Below are 17,703 nucleotides of genomic sequence, written 5' to 3'. Positions count from 1 at the left end.
GGATCGATAAAACAAGCAAGATTTCTGAGCAAAGGACGGATGTTGGTTGAGTTGATTAATGCAAGACAACAGGAAAAGTTACTGAAAATGAAGACCCTGAATGAAGTTCGAATTAAATGCCATGTTCCTGGAGCAAATCGGAAAATACTTGGAGTTATCAGTGGAGTTCCCATAGAAATAGGCATAGAAGAACTCAAGAAGGAAATTAAAGGGGGGAAAGTGACTGTAGTAAAGCGTCTTCCTACTAGGTATCAAGGTAAGATAGTGGATAGTTTGTCTGTTCTTCTTCAGTTTGAAGAAACAATACAACAGAAGATAATGATCGGTTGCATGAGCTTTCCAGTAAGAGAATTCATCCCTAAACCTCTGTGGTGCTTTAAGTGCCAAAGGTTTGGGCATGTGGCAGACAAGTGCAAAGCAACTAAGCCCAGGTGTCCAACATGTGCGGGGGAACATGAATATGGTAGTTGTACTGCAGGTGCTCAGGTGAAATGTTGTAACTGTGATGGGGAACATAGTGCTGCGTATCAGGGCTGTGAAGTGCAGAAAAAGGCCAAGGAGGTGCAGAGATACAAAGTGCAAAATAAATTCTCATATGCTGAAGCAACAGAAAAGGTTTCACTAAACATAGCTAGGAAATCCCAAGTAGCATCAAGTATGTTCTCTTCAAAAGATTTTCCCAAACTTCCACAGGCAAAGGAAAGCTCCACAAAGTGTTCACATAAGTGTGTGATAGGAGAGGATGCATTGATTGTTAATAAGTACAAATTTGTGGCCTTTATTGGAAAAGTGGTGAATGTTGCTTTACAACAGACAAAAAAGAGGTCAAGACTGAAAACAATAGTGGAAGCAGCAGGTGAATTTTTGGGGATAAAGGATCTAACCGTTGAAATTATACATGAAATGCTAGCCACCAATAATGATGATTCACAGATTAGTGAGTAGATGAATGTTTTTTCTCATTCTGCAATGGAATGCTAGAAGCCTTATTGCAAATGGACAAGAATTCAAGGCCTATATATATCAGTTAAAAGAAAAACCAGACGTTATTTATATTCAAGAAACATGGCTGAAGACTCATTTGGACTTCATAATTGGGGGATATACTGCTATAAGACAAGATAGAAATGATGGCCAGGGAGGGGGATGTGCAATCTTTATCAGAGAAGTCATGTCTTATAGTAAGCTAACTTTTAAGAACAGTCATGATTTAGAAATAGTCGGTGTAGAAGTTTGGATTAATAAAAGGAAAATTAGTGTCCTGAATTTTTATAATCCATGTAATAAACTCAAAATAGAGGAATTAGACAGTCTTTGGCAAGGAAATGAAATAATATGGTGTGGTGATTTTAATGCACATAATACAATGTGGGGAGGGAGATCAACAGATTACAACGGACAGGTGGTGGAGGATTTAATGGAGGCAAAGGAATCAGTTTGTTTAAATAATGGGAAAGGTACAAGGATCAATTTTAGAGATGGAACAGAGTCTGCGATCGACCTAACTCTTGTAACAAGTGAATTAGCTTCTGGTAGCAGTTGGGAAGTATTGGCAAATAACAGTATTGGGAGTGATCATCTTCCGATTATAATCAAGTTTGATATAAATCATGTGGTTGAGCTAGACGGTATCATGAGATGGACTTTTTCTAAAGCAAATTGGGAGATGTTTGCTAAATTGTGCGATAATGAATTGGATCAGATTGATATGGCAGAAAGTATTGATGAAATAAATGAGCAATTTACTTCAAATATAATTAAAAGCGCTAATCAAACTATTGGGAATAAAACTGGGAAACTTGGTAAATGTGTTAAGATGGTACCGTGGTGGAACAAAGACTGTAATGATGCAATCCGAAACAAAATCAGGCTGTTTGGAAAGCTAAGAAAGACACATTCATTACATAATTTATTAGAATATAAAAAGGCAAAGGCTCAGGTAAGGAACATTGTTAAAAGAGCAAAAAGTGAGTGTTGGAGAGGATTCTGTTCAAGTATTGGGAGAACTACACCATTAGATAAAGTATGGGGAATGATTAAGAAAATGAGGGGAATAAGACATCAGAGTAACCTGCCAGTATTAGAGATTGGAGGGGAAGTTGCCACTGGTGCTTTGGAGAAGGCAGAAATTCTAGCTGAAAATTTTGTCAAAGTTCATTCTTCGGAAAATTTGACAGAAGAAGGTAAGATCAGGAGGCAGGAAGTGTTAGATGAGCATCCTAATTTATATGAAGAAAGACATTCGTCGCAGAGTGTTGTAAATATACCTTTCTCTATTCAAGAGTTGAGAAGAGCATTAAGTAAGTGTAAAATGACTGCTCCTGGGAAAGATAATGTATGTTATATAATGTTGATCAAATTAAGTGATTTTGCATTAGGAAAGCTGCTGGAGATGTAAAATAAGATCTGGGAGAAAGGGAAGCTGCCAATAATATGGAAAGAGTCAGTCATTATTCCTATTAGGAAACCTGGGAAAGATCCAGCCAGTCCAGGCAGTTATAGACCTATAGCTCTGACATCGCACTTGTGTAAAGTTATGGAAAGAATGATAACATAAAGGCTAACATACTATATTGAGAAAAATGAACTAGTGACTCCTTATCGGAGTGAGTTTAGAAGAGGGCGGAGTACTTTAGATCCACTGCTGTGCCTGGAGTCTGAAGTCAGGAAAGCCCAAGCGAACAAGGAGTGTGTTGTAGCTGTATTCTTTGATGTGGAAAAAGCTTACGATATGATGTGGAAGGAAGGATTATTAATAAAACTGGACATTATGGGTCTGGGAGGTAATGTATATAATTGGATTATGGATTTTTTGTTTGGCCGTGCCATCAGAGTCCGAGTTGGCAAGTCATATTCTCGCAGGCATGAAGTTGAAAATGGAACCCCGCAGGGGAGTGTCATCAGTCCTCTTTTATTTTCTATCATGATCAATTATATATATACACAAGTAGGATCTGATATTGGTAAGTCACTTTTTGCAGATGATGGAGCTATTTGGAAAAGGGGCAGAAATGTAAAATATATTGTAGCTAAGATTCAGGAAGCCATTACGGAAATTGAAAGCTGGTCTCTGACATGGGGGTTTAGATTGTCGGTGGAAAAAACTGAAACTTTATTTTTTACGAGGAAAAGGATAGGTGAGGAGGTTAGGTTAAAACTTTATGGACAAGATCTAAAGAAAGTGAAGACATTTAAATTTCTGGGAATATGGTTGGACGAGAGAGTCACATCGAGAACTCACATTGATAAGGTAGTAGATAAATGTAAAAGCGTTTTAAATGTTATGAGGTGCTTGGCAGGCACTAAGTGGGGGGCTGATAAAGCTGCTTTGAGGAACGTATACACGGCCTTAATAAGATCAGCCATAGAATACGGACTAATAGTGTATGGGTCAGCTGCATATTCTTCTCTTAAAAAATTAGATAGAGTCCAGGCACAAGCACTAAGGATATGCTGTGGGGCAGTAAGATCTACACCAGTGTCGGCACTTCAGGTAGAGGTCGGAGAAGTACCTATTTCTTTGAGGAGAAAGCAGTTAATTGTTAATTACTGGGCAAATCTACAGGGTCATAAAGATAATCACCCTACTAAACAAACTGTACAAACAAGTTGGGAAAGTAACAAAATAAAAAAGAAAGTTTTAGTTTTTGTGTTTCGGAAATATGTAAGGAATTCAAAGTTAAAGAATGGAATATTAGTCCGACGGTGTTGTTATCAGCTTTTCCACCATGGTTGCTACCTCAACCTATAGTAGATTTGTCACTAGTGAAACGGGTACATTCAATGAAAAACAAATTCAATGTACAGGCTTATGTGAACACTGTTCTACATGAACAATATGGGCAGTTTATAAAAATATTTACTGATGGATCCAAAAATCCAGAAAATGGTCTAACTAGTTGTGCATTTTATGTTCCTGAGTTAAAAGTCAAAGTGGGAAAGCGTACAAGTGATCACATTGCAGTATATACAGTAGAGATGATGGCTATCTCTCTAGCACTTCAGTGGGTAGAGGAAATACAGCCAATGCGAGTGGTCATTTGCTCTGACTCCAGTGCAGCTCTGGAGAGTATAAACAACTTCTCTTCAGAATGTCGTCAGGATATTTTACATGAAATTTTACAAAGCATGTTTAGGTTAGTTCATCTGGGAATTGTTGTTCAATTTGTGTGGGTTCCAGCGCATGTGGGTATTAGAGGGAATGAAGTAGTGGATCAACTGGCAAAATGTGGTTTGAAAGCAAACCAGATTGATATTATGGTACCCATCACTAGAGCAGAAGTCAAATCTTTTACAAAAGTGGTTATCAAGCAACAATGGCAAAAACTATGGGACAGTAACACCAAAGGAAGACATTTATATCAGATACAAAGGGAAGTAGGAACAGGAAGCACGTGGGGGAGTAGTAAAAGAGAACAGAGCATTAACAGCAGGATAAAATTGGGACACTCTGGACTAAACTCATCACTGCATCTGATTGGAAAACATCCAAATGGCAATTGTGATGGTTGCCAACAACCAGAGACAATACATCATGTATTTTTTAGCTGCCCGGATTATAACAGACAAAGATTCATTCTGAAAACTGCACTGGAACAACTTAACATCAAGGACATGGATTTCAAGGCAATATATGAAAGTAAATCAAGAAATGAAGCAAACAAGCTGATCTTCAAATTCCTCAAAAGCACTGGTCTGAGGATAAGGATTTAATATGAACATGTAATAACTCAACAGTAGGTGGCGATATATGCTCCAAGTGGAAGCGATTCGCCATTAAAGAAAAGAAGAAGAAGAACAAGACTGCTGTCAGTCGGAGTGATGTCATCATCGTGTTCCATTGCACAGGTGTTTATAGTTGAGCTAACGAGGTGCCTAGACTTCAAAGGCTTCATTGTTCTGAATGGGAGATGAACCTCTTACATGTGAACGTTTTGTGGAAGAACCTTAACAGATGTGAAATTTCAAAACGTGAAGTATGTCAAGGAAGTTGAGTATCTGAAGTGTAATTTTTGTGTAGTTTCGGGTTAATAATGTGGCCTTTTTGGCAGTTTAACTAAAGGTGTGCGGCTGCTACCGTGAGGAAATATCTGCCTGAAATTACAACGGGGTTTAATGGAGGAATGTTGAACGTTTTTGTCACTTCATGCCCTCAAAAAGCATTTTGTTTAATTATTTTTTGCTTAATTATTTGTCATTTTTCAAGCTACGAGATGTTTTCCTACCTTTGTCATGATAAATTGTGTCTCAGGAATGTAGGGTTTGGGAATTATGGCAGTTAAAAAAATATATGAATGTGAATTTCAAGCTGTCCTCCACTCTAGCTGTGACATCACGCACTCTAGTTAATGTTAAAATGTGAAGAAAATCTCTAAAACAAGATCTGAACAATGTTTAATATCTCTAAAAGTAAAAATCAGATTTAAAAGTTGTTCTACACGAATAATGTCAGAAAGATGTGTAACATTTTAAAGTTGGAATGAGGTTTCTGAGTGAAAGTATGAATGAACAGTTAGCAGTTGAAGTCGCATGAAGATTTGTTGAAGTTGAAGATTTCCTCCATTGACTTCAATGTTAAAGATTTGATGTATTATGGGATGTATCTCTGGAATTATGAAAGTTATGAATGAGAAAAGTAATAACAATCGATTCCCGACCGAGCTGAACGTTTTGATGTTTGAACGGAGTTTCTGCGATGTTCAATGCGGGAGGAGAAGAGGGCCAAAATAACCCGGCGGAATAATAATACAAATTTCGTCCGTAGAAGAACAGTTAGTTGGAATGCTGTTAACAGCATTCCCACTAAATAAAGAAGTGCAGTAGCTATTTGTCTGTAACTGTGTGTGTTGTAGTGATGTAGTACAGTAGTTAAGAACAAATTCCAGGTAATTAACTATTTATGTATTCACATTTTACGATACTTCTTCTACTACTAGGTTTGTTCCTCTTGCGAAAAATACTGTTCACCTTGCCAGTTCTACTGTGTATTTTACACATTTCTGTTCAAAGCCACGTTATTTAATTTGTCTATCTTTTTCATGGTAATTTTTCACATTATTTATGGACTTTTTTAAATCTTAAAATAGTTATTTTAATAGTTCCATGTTTGATCCTTTTAAAAACCTTTTTTCCTACGGAGCCCCTAAAGGGACATGGAAAAGAAATAAAAAACAGATTAAAAAAAGTCAGGATAACGGGTTTGTATCTCGTGCGCACGAGAAAGTTTTGCGTGCGCACGAGAAAGTTTTGCGTGCGCACAGGAGACAACCATTTCATTGCAGACAGTTATGTTTACGTGGGGAAATGAAAGTTCATACATTGTTTGAGATATATTTCGTACTCAGACTTCACTTTAAGGACATTTCGGCCAGGGGTGTGTGGTCACTCCAGGAGGCAGCGGGAGGTGTAACTCAGAGAAGAGCAGCTCCAGCGCTCAAAGAGCTCTTCCGCACCTACTTTAGACCCTCCAGAAAAACGCGGGCAAAAATCCTTGATTATGCGGGCAAAAATCCTTGATTATGCGGGCAAAAATCCTTGATTATGCGATTAAACATGCAGGGTTTTTATGTGATTTTATGCGGTGAAATTGCGGGAAGTTGCGAAATATGCGGAAAGTTGCGAAATATGCTAAATATGCGGGGAAAAAGAATAACAATTTTTAAAAATATTGGGCTGTCTTATTTATTCTCTCACACACAACCTGCCACTAACGTTAAACGACTGTACTATTCAATTAAACACATTCAATGTTTATTTATTGTAAAAGCAATTGGGCTATTTTAATCTCACACACCCCCCCGCCACCCCCCCCCCCACACACACACACACACACTTCTCCGCCTCATTCTGTTTTCATTTACTCGTTCGTTATCTGACCAGCTTCAATCTTGTAGGCTACTCACTTCGTTTCTTGTAGCCCTCGAAAGCGTTTTGGAGGTTGATGCCTCGGTGAACGTGAGTTGTTTGGCTTTCTTGTCCGCAGCAGCAGAAAGCATTTTCGAATGTTTGAATGAATCAAAGTGGGTCGTCACCGTCGATTTTCTCTTATGCTCCAACACACAGTTGCACGGAGTGCAGAATAGTTTCCCCCCACTTTCGTGAAAGACATCGGGGTACTGCTTTGCCCGGTCTTTAGCAGAAATGTTCGTCGGTAAATGAGATGGATTAGATTTTTTCATCTTGGTGTTTTCTCTCTCGACTGAGCTCCACACGTTCACTCTATACAGTGTTGTTTACATTCTGTGATGCGCGAGCTGATGACGTCACGTCAAGACGAGTTAACTTTTTTCCCCTCAACTTTGTGTGGAAAAATGCGGGGATTATGCGGCCTTTTGATAAATATGCGACCTTTTAAAAATCTGCGCCGTTTTGCTGATTATGCGGTAAATTCTGCGATCGCAGAATCGCGTTTTTCTGGAGGGTCTACTACTTACGCCTACTCTGTGTTTACCTTCATTGAACAGCTATAAAGAGTGACCACAGGCTGTTACGTCTTAACCACACACACACACACACACACACACACACACACACACACACACACACACACACACACACACACACACACACACACACACACACACACACACACACACACACACACACACACACACACACACACACACACACACACACACCAGCCCGATTACTCCCTCCTTTATTAGTTTTATGAAGGAGATGTCCGGTCACCAGGGCGCATGATGGGCGGACTGGGACTAAAAATCATCTCGGGAATCTCACCCAGCCCAGCCCATGTAAACTGTCAACGGGGGGGGGGGGGGGCTAGTGAACTGTCAACGGGGGGAGCCTCGCTGCGGGGAAACGGTGGACCTAATGGCCCAACGGGCCCATTTCGGTTCCGGCCCATTGGGATTCGTCCCGAACGTCCCGATGGCCAGTCCGCCACTGGGTCTGTGTGTATGTGTGTTCTGAGTGTTTGTTTCCCTTTAAAACAGCTGCGTGCAGCAGGTTCTCTTAGAGTCACGGACATTAATTCATAGATCAAAGCAGACTGGTTTACACACTCTCCTGTTTTGCCAATCCGGTGCTTAAACAAATAGCTCTACACCCCTGGCCGAAATGTCCATAAAATTAAGTCTGAGTTTGAAATATATCTCAAATAATGTATGCACTGTCATTTCCCCACGTAAACTTAGCCTAACAGTCTGCAGTGAAATGGTTGTCTCCTGTGTGTTCCACTTCCTCCTTGGTGCATCGGTAACTTTCTCAAAAAATAAAAATAAAGTTAGGATAACGGGTTAGTTTCTCGTGCGCACGAGTTAGTATCTCGTGTGCACGAGATACAAACCCGTTATCCTGACTTTTTTTTTTCTCTCTGTTTTTTTTCATGTCCGTTTAGGGGCTCCGTACTTTTTTCCTCCACATGTATGCAAAATTATTTAGTCAAGAATCAGAATACTACAAAAATGTATCCTGAGGGAAATTGGGTTTTGAGACTGTTGTTCATTTTAGAAAAGAATACAAAAAAGATAAAAATATGTAAAGATAAACGTTTGAGTAAAATCTACAAAAACTAGAAAATTAATTTAGAAAAGAAACAAATATTTATATAAAATTAAAATGTGCACATCATACTGCAAATATAACATTCGGCATATTACAATATATACAGTGTTGGATTAGTATTGAAAAGATATATATATAAATAAATAGCTCACTTTAAAGGAGTTTAGCTGCTGATGGTGAAGTCTGGCGCTCTGTGGGGCAACATTGTGAAATTAGTCTTCCACTATGGAGACTTTTGGAGTCATGGAGTAGGTGGGAGACATTGTCCAAGACGACAAAATGTGTCTCAGCTATCACCTGCATGTATTGACTGCCATCTCTCTGTCCCCCAGGACCCCGCTGCACTGCGCCGCCTCGTGTAACGACCGGCCCCTGTGTGAGTTCCTGGTGAGGAACGGAGCGGCGGTCATGGCCATGACGGAGAGCGACAGCGCCACCTCCTCTCTGAAGTGTGATCCTTACGCTGTCGGCTATGAAGAGTGTGAGACCTTCCTCAGAGGTGAGGCAATAACACCTACACTCACACACACCCTGTGACACAGCACTATTAAATGCTAAACGTCAAACATAATAGGATGAATCATAAAGAAACATAGTCTGACAGTTACTGGGCTCTGAACTTTCCATCTGCTTGGTAAATATGACAGTTGAGTTTCAAATATATCAATTAGCTGATGCTGAAATACCCATGATAAACTTTATATTAATGACCCTCAACAGGACACAGTGTGATCAATGTTTACACTTTATTCTTATTTAGCACATTTTTGGTGTCCTAGCATTTGCATCCTATATAAAATAAAGCCTTTAAAAAAAAAAAAATATTGCTAAATATTACTGGCAGGCTTTTTATGTAAGAAAATTAAATAGCTACACCGATTGAGGCTTTTTCAAAAAACTGTTTTCTTGCTTTGGTCAAGAAACACCACTCGTCTCCCTGTTTATTTGTTACGATGTGTGTAGGAAGCAGGACCCAAATGCAGATTAAAGTGACAAAAATAACTCCTTTATTTCAAGGCTAAACTATTTAACAAAGACTGAACAGAACACTCACCGCAGACCAAGTCATTACACAAGACGAACCGACCAAGAAAGACAGAAGGGAGGAGAAAACACAGGGACACCAGGTGAACACAATCGGGTAAATTAGACACACCAGAGACAGATCTAGACAAGACACAACGCAGACAGAAAACCAAAGACAGATCTAGACTAGACAAAACACAACACAGACAGATTGTGACATTACTCCCCCCTCAAGGGACGGATCCCAGATGTCCCAAAACAAAACCACAAAAGTCCAAAACCTCAAGCAGGGTGGGTGGAGGGGGTCCGGAAGAGGGACGCATCACTAGGCCACCAGGGTGGGTGGAGGGGGTCAGGAGGATGGGACTGAGCTGACCGCCCAGGTGCACAGCAGAGGACCAGGAAGGGATCTCGGGCTGACGGCCCGGGGGCAAGGCAGAAGCCGAGAAGGGGGACTCGGGCGGACGGCCCGGGGGCAAGACAGAGTCCAAGGTGGGGGTTATGGAGGGGCGAAGGCCACCGCGGGCGAATTCAGGGGGCCGAGCATGAGGGCGAGGACCACGGCCGGAAAAGTCAGGGGGCCGAGCATGAGGGCGAGGACCTCGGCCGGGAAAGTCAGGGGGCCGAGCATGAAGGCGAGGACCGCGGCCGGGAAAGTCAGGAGGCCGGGCTCGAGGGCGAAGGCCATGGCCCTCAGGGGGCCGGGCTCGAGGGCGAAGAATGCGGCTCACAGGGGGCCTGGCTCGAGGGCGAAGACCGCGGCTCTCAGGAGGCCGGGCTCGAAGGCGAAAACCAGACAGCTCAGAGGCCGAACAGAGCCCGGTGTCGGCCGAAAAGGAACCGGAGGGATAGGCCTCGGCAGGATCCCCCACGGAAGAGGACCAGGAGTTGGCAGGACCCCCCGCGAGACAGATTATGGCGGGGACTCCAACGGAACAGGACTAGGGGTTGGCAGCACCCCCGGCAGAAGAGTTGTCGGCGGAACCCCCAACGGAACAGGACCAGGAGTTGGCAGGACCCTCGGCAGGACAGGAGATGGCGGGGCCTCCAACGGAACAGGACACAGGGTTGGCAGGACCCCCGGCAGAAGAGTCGTCAGCGGGACCTCCAACAAGACAGGACACAGGGTTGGCAGGACCCCCGGCAGAAGAGTCGTCAGCGGGACCTCCAACAAGACAGGACACAGGCTTGGCAGGACCCCCAGCGGAACCTCCAACGGCACAGGACATAAGGTTGGCAGGACCCCCGGCAGGAGAGTAGTCAGCGGGACCCCCAACGGGACAGGACATAGGGTTGGCAGGACCCCCGGCAGGAGAGTAGTCAGCGGGACCCCCAACGGGACAGGACATAGGGTTGGCAGGACCCCCGGCAGGAGAGTAGTCGGCGGGACCCCCAACGGGACAGGACATAGGGTTGACAGGACCCCCGGCAGGAGAGTAGTCGGCGGGACCTCCAACGGAACAGGACAAGGGATTGGCAGGACCCCCGGTAGAAGAGTAGTCGGTGGGACCTCCAACGGAACAGGACCCCCAGCGGAACCTCCAACGGCACATGAGTAGGGACTCGAGAGAGGGCTTGAGAGGGAACTCGAGAGGAAACTTGAGAGTTGACTTGAGAGGTGACTTGAGAAGGATCTCGAGAGGGAACTCGAGCGGTGACTTGAGAGGTGACTCGAGAGGTGACTCGAGAGGGGACTCGAGAGGGGACTCGAGAGGGGACTCGAGAGGGGACTTGAGAGGGGACTCGAGAGGTGACCTGAGAGGGAACTCGAGAGGTGACTGGAGAGGAGACTTGAGAGATGACTCGAGAGGAGACTTGAGAGATGACTCGAGAGGGAACTCGAGAGGGGACTTGTACGCCGACAGGACACGGGGAGCTGGTGTCGGCTGGAGAGCCAACAGGAGACGAGGTGCTGGAGTCGGCCGGTACGCCGACAGGATTCGAGGAGCTGGCGTCGGCTGAACAGCCAACAGGAGACGAGGTGCTGGAGTCGGCCGGTACGCCGACAGGACTCGGGGAGCTGGCGTTGGCCGGTAAGCCAGTCATGGAGCCGAAACTGGAGTCGGGACCATGGCTACTGGGGCCGGTACTGAAGCCGGGACCATGGCTACTGGGGCCAGTACTGAAGCCGGAACCATGGCTGCTGGGGCCGGAACCAGGGCCGGAACCATGGCTGCTGGGACCGGTTCTGGAGCAAACACTGGGTGAGAAGCAGTGGCTGACGCCAGACGGACCACACCGATGCGTGTGGTATCAAAAAGGGAATTGGGGATCAGGATCAGGAAAACAAACCGTGAGGTAATCCAAAAGCCAGGCAGGTAAGAATTTAACCAAATCTTGATTCTTCATCGTAAGCTTGCATGCATCTGCCAGAGCAGCCTCTCGTTTCTGAACCCTGACCGCTCCCATCCATCGATGAGCACAGGCAGACAAAGAAAAGGTATAATCAAATAGTTACTGCTCAAACGGATCTGCTGGGCCCATATCTTTGGTCGGTTCGTAATGTTACGATGTGTGTAGGAAGCAGGACCCAAATGCAGATTAAAGTGACAAAAATAACTCCTTTATTTCAAGGCTAAACTATTTAACAAAGACTGAACAGAACACTCACCGCAGACCAAGTCATTACACAAGACGAACCGACAAAGACAGACAGAAAAACCAGAACTTAAATACACACAAGACTAATCATACAAACAAGACACAGGTGATGAGGGAGGAGAAAACACAGGGACACCAGGTGAACACAATCGGGTAAATTAGACACACCAGGGAAACTAATGACAGGGAACCACAGACAGATCTAAACAAGACAAAACACAACGCAGACAGAAAACCAAAGACAGATCTAGACAAGACAGAACGCAGACAGAAAACTAAAGACAGATCTAGACAAGACAAAACACAACACAGACAGATCGTGACATTATTTGTACAGACTTACCCATGGTAAATTAAGAATACTAAGTTACAAGTAAAAGCCTGCATTCAAAATTATACTTACATTAAGTAAAAGTAAAAAAGTTCAGTTCCAACAGTAAACTTTCTCAATATATTTTTTATATATATTGAAATACAGTATGTTTAGCTTGTATTAATAACCTTAATCCGAAATGTAAATACATATATAAAATAAATTACATTGCGCGTGTCATTCCCTTTCAACTCTGTCTCTCGCAAAAATGATCCTAATAATAAATGCATGTTGCTCCTGTCTCTCCTGTGACACCAGGGGTGGAGGAGGCCATGGGCACGGAGAACAGCGGGGTGCTGTACGCTCTGTGGAGCTACCCGGCTCAGCTAGCCGATGAGCTGAGCTTCAAAGAGGCCGACATGGTCACCATCCTGCAGAGACCTGAGGGGTCCGACTGGTGGTGGGCCTCGCTCTGCGGCAGGGAGGGCTTCGTTCCAAATAACTACTTTGGGGTAAGACGGCAATTCTGTTTTTTACAGACATGTCAATTTGAACATAGAATTTTCAGTACAAGATCATTTGTCTATATTGTAATCTTTCAAAGAATTAAAAATATCCACTCTTCCACCCATTATTGGTCATGGTCACAACATGTAATGAAAGCAAATAACTATTACAAACAGCAATGAAATACTCAATCAATGAAAACATTAAAAACAGCAATTAACTAAAGTAGAAAACAATATTGTAGTCAACATGGGAGAAATATAAAAGACAAAGTAATATGCTGAAAAGGAACATGGGGAAGGAAGAGTGTGGGTCTCTCTCTCCATTCAGTGAGCTACCTCGGATGAGTATCCAGGTTTTGTGAAAGGATTTCTGAGATCATTTTAGTGAGAATCTTTTCAAGTTGAATGCATCGAGCTCCTGTATCCACCTGTCATATGTCGGGGGAGGCATGTTTCCATTTAAGAAGGATGGAGCTTCTTGCCAGCAGGGTTGTGAAAGCGATGGCACACTGAGTCGTAGTTGGCACACTCTGAATTGGGGGACACAGAATAAAGCAGCCAGGGGGTTAGGGGCTACAATTGTGTTGAGGGCCTGTTCAATAGTTTTAAAATGATTGGACCAGAAGACAGTTTGATGGGACAGGACCAAAACATATGGACAAGGTTGGCCGGGGACTGTTTTCAGGCACTAAAGGCATCGCTGTCGTGGAAATATTTTGGCCAATTTAGCATTGGTGAAATGGGCTCTGAAGCACCTTGCACTGCCAGACACCAATTCATAAACAATATTAAGACTTTAGCTCTGCATTCTCTCGCCATAATGCAGAAAAATTAAGAATAATAAATAACATTAGATTACATTTTATTTAGTTGTTGCTTTTATCGAGGGTGACTCACAATAAATGCATTCAACAATGAAGATACAAACTCCAAAAATAATAAATCCTGATAGTACATAAGACTTCTCAAAGCCAAACCACTGGACGATTACTGCATTAGCTTCAAATAAATCAAAGCAACGTATGTACAGAAGTGAGAATAGTTACCCAAATTGGAGAATTGTTGTGGAGGGTTATTTCTGTTGGCAGGATTGATTTCCTGAATCATATCAGAAAACTTTAATCGTTTTTTTTTCTTGTTTTCAGCTCTTCCCGAAGGTTCGACCTAAATCTCTCTGCTAAGCTGACGACGGTCAAACTGGTGCAGAGGACTGTCTTGTAAAAAATGAAGCTAACAGCGTCAGGATGTGTGTGTGTGTGTGTGTGTGTGTGTGTGTGTGTGTGTGTGTGTGTGTGTGTGTGTGTGTGTGTGTGTGTGTGTGTGTGTGTGTGTGTGTGTGTGTGTGTGTGTGTGTGTGTGTGTGTGTGTGTGTGTGTGTGTGTGTGTGTGTGTGTGTGTGGTTACGAAAGGAGAGAGGGATGGTTTGGATCCATCAGTGGAGAAGAGTTGCAGGAGAAGTATTTATTCGGCCGTCACTGACCAAGATAAATCCGAGACATTGTTTGTATCCTCTCTGCTGTAGGAAAATAATTTCTAGTACAACTGTTATTATCCAAATGTTAGAGAGCAGGCCAGATTCCCTGCTGTCCCGCGTTGACATTTCTGGCTCATTGCCTGGTTGGGAATAAGAAGGCAAACTGTGGATGTTCTTTAGAGAGGTCAATGTACGCTGTTAACAAGCCATGGTGGCTCCATTTAGAAAAGGGCTCCTTCTAACACATTAACCTCCTCATTCCTGGAGGAGAGTCGTCAAAGAAGCGTCAAACTGAAAAGTGAAAACGATTCTGCTTATTTTATAATATTATTAAAATATTTTCTGTGTACATATCAATGTTTGTCCAATGGATCCAGAGAAAGAAATCAAACCTGTGAAGAGTTTAAAGAGCGATGTTTAGTTTTACATTTTTTAAATCAGCCACAGCAGTAACGTAACTTCATTTTTTATTTACTTAGTTCTCGTCGTGTACATGATTCTTAATCCTGCCTTAAATAAGCGTATTTCTTTGGAAGAGAGAGATGTTTTCTATGACATTAAAAGTGTTTTTTGTTTGGTGGATGTGCGTGTTTTCACATTCACAGGGGTAGAATGAAATGAATGTTTGTTGATGCATTTGTATTTTTATCAACACTTTTAGGGACTGCTGTAACCTGTAACCCCTCTAACGGGACACAAAACAAAAAAAATACAAAAAGACAAATAAATAACTATCTCAGATCTTCTTGCTTTCCTTGGATGTTGTTTGTCACAGCTTGGTGTTTATGGCTTACAATAATAAAAACAACAATTAAACAAATAAAATAAGAATAATAATTGAAACGGTTCGAGCTTTGAATCATACAAAGGATTAAAAAAAAATACATAAAATGTTGCTTAAATTCACTGGCTGACTTTTTATTTAAATATAATATATACTGAAATACAAATAAAAAAACAAATTGACTGTTTTAAAAAATAAATATATGAATTCATACAGATTGTAAAAAAGTTCTATAATAACTTTTTTGCTTATCATAAATATAATAATAAAAATACACAGTGTTTAAAGATGATTTGCAAATAAAAGATAACAACAAAAAACTAGAGAATGCAATTCCTGAAGAAATTGCTAGTGGGAATGCTTTGTGCTGAAAATCTGATGCTAAACTGCTATGCTGAAATGTAATGTGTAAGAAGAAAGTGAATAATTTAGATTGAAATGATACATGAACACTGGGGGCTTGAATGTGTGATGAGAGAAGAAAAGAAAGTAAAAAGGCTTTGAAAATCAGCAGAATATTTGAACTGCAAACTTCTGAACTAACTTGATGGCGAATGATCTGTCGCCATGGCAACGGCATTTGTCGACACTGCATACTACGCTTAGATGCGTTGATGGCTGCATCGTTACCAAACCTGTGAAGTTTTGGGGCGTTTGGAGCAGTTTCACTGAAGTTATGAGAAAACCGTGTTTCAAGGCGAGCATTGTGTTGCCATGGCAACGACATTTGAAGAAATCTCAAAACTGTCCCGTAGATGTCTTCACGGCTGGACTGTTAGCACACAAGTGAAGTCTGAGCACTTTTTGAACATTTTCATAGGAGTTATAGCGACATCGTGTTTTATGGCGAGGGATGCGTGTCCATGGAAACGGCTTATGGTGAGATCTCAAATTTGGCGTAGAGCTGTTGAGGCATGGACCGGTGATATACAAGTGAAGAATGGGGGACGATTGGACCGTGTCGATGGGACTTAAAGCCACATCGTGTTTCATGGCGAGTGGTCTGTCGCCATGGCAACGGCATTTGATGACACCCCATAATACGCTTAGATGCGTTGATGGCTGCATCGTTACCAAACCTGTGAAGTTCTGGGCTTTTTGGAGTATTTTCACTGAAGTTATGAGAAAACCATGTTTCAAGGCGAGCATTGTGTTGCCATGGCAACGGCATTTGAAGAAATCTCAAAACTGTCCCATAGATGTCTTCACGGCTGGACTTTTAGCACACTTGTGAAGTTTGAGCACTTTTTGAACATTTGCATAGGAGTTATAGCGACATCATGTTTTATGGCGAGGGATGCGTTTCCATGGAAACGGCATATGGTGAGATCTCAGATTTGTCGTAAAGTTGTTGAGGCATGGACCGGTGATATACAAGTGAAGATTGGGGGATGATTGGACCGTGTCCATTGGACTTATAGCGACATCATGTTTTACACCATATGCCTTTTCCATGGAAAAGGCATATGGTGAGATCTCAGGTTTGGCGTAGAGCTGTTGAGGCATGGACCGGTGATATACAAGTGAAGATTGGGGGACGATTGGACCGTGTCCATTGGATTTACAGCGACATCATGTTTTATGGCGAGTTTCCATGGAAACGGCATGGTGAGTTCTCAGATTTGGCGTAGAGCTGTTGAGGCATGAACCGGTGATATACAAGTGAGGATTGGGGGACGATTGGACCGTGTCCATGATTGGACTCATAGCAACATCATGTTTTATGGCGAGGGATGCGTTTCCATGGCAACGGCGTTTGAAGAAATCTCAAAACAGTCTCGTAGATGTCTTCACGGCTGGACTGTTAGCACACATTTGGCGTAGAGCTGTTGACGCATGGACCAGTGTGGCAGAGAGAGAGAGAGAGTTTGTGAGAGAGAGAGAGAGAGAGAGAGAGAGAGAGAGAGAGAGAGAGAGAGAGTGTGTGTGTGTGTGTGTGTGTGTGTGTGTGTGTGTGTGTGTGTGTGTGTGTGTGTGTGTGTGTGTGTGTGTGTGTGTGTGTGTGTGTGTGTGTGTTTGTTATGAACAGTTAGAACTGACTGCTGTCAGTTGGAGTGATGACATCATCGTGTTCCATTGCACAGGTGTTTATAGTTGAGCTAACGAGGTGCCTAGACTTTAAAGGCTTCATTGTTCTGAATGGGAGATGAACCTCTTACATGTGAACGTTTTGTGGAAGAACCGTAACAGATGTGAAATTTCAAAACGTGAAGTATGTCAAGGAAGTTGAGTATCTGAAGTGTAATTTTTGTGTAGTTTCGGGTTAATAATGTGGCCTTTTTGGCAGTTTAACTAAAGGTGGGCGGCTGCTACCGTGAGGAAATATCTGCCTGAAATTACAATGGGGTTTAATGGAGGAATGTTGAACGTTTTTGTCACTTCATGCCCTCAAAAAGCATTTTGTTTAATTATTTTTTGCTTAATTATTTGTCATTTTTTAAGCTACGAGATGTTTTCCTACGTTTGTCAT

The 17,703-nt window shown here is 42.5% G+C and overlaps 2 protein-coding genes across 4 annotated transcripts in view; both read left to right on the top strand.

Moving 5' to 3' along the window:
• ppp1r13l (protein phosphatase 1, regulatory subunit 13 like) overlaps positions 1-15,190 on the top strand; it is a 39,464-nt gene extending 24,274 nt beyond the window's left edge. For all 3 annotated transcript variants that reach the window (XM_079674310.1, XM_079674308.1, XM_079674309.1), the window contains 3 exons: positions 8,859-9,025; positions 12,785-12,978; positions 14,121-15,190. In XM_079674310.1, the coding sequence (XP_079530436.1) occupies positions 8,859-9,025; positions 12,785-12,978; positions 14,121-14,156 (397 nt within the window). In that variant the 3' untranslated portion in view covers positions 14,157-15,190. The remainder of the gene's footprint in view (positions 1-8,858; positions 9,026-12,784; positions 12,979-14,120) is intronic.
• LOC307035227 (uncharacterized protein) lies at positions 9,040-11,305 on the top strand. Its single transcript, XM_079674311.1, has 2 exons — positions 9,040-11,230; positions 11,291-11,305. Exon 1 carries the CDS (start codon positions 10,098-10,100, stop codon positions 11,109-11,111), a length of 1,014 nt encoding a protein of 337 aa, XP_079530437.1. The 5' UTR covers positions 9,040-10,097; the 3' UTR covers positions 11,112-11,230; positions 11,291-11,305.
• Positions 15,191-17,703: the final 2,513 nt, after the last annotated feature.

Source organism: Notothenia rossii (assembly GCF_949606895.1).
Source record: "Notothenia rossii genome assembly, chromosome: 4".
NCBI lineage: Eukaryota > Metazoa > Chordata > Actinopteri > Perciformes > Nototheniidae > Notothenia > Notothenia rossii.
This window is presented reverse-complemented; position numbering and strand designations above follow the sequence as displayed.

Bases quoted from the DNA above. Each gene is read 5' to 3' on its own strand.
- LOC307035227 (XM_079674311.1), top strand. From the start codon at position 10,098: ATGAGGGCGAGGACCACGGCCGGAAAAGTCAGGGGGCCGAGCATGAGG.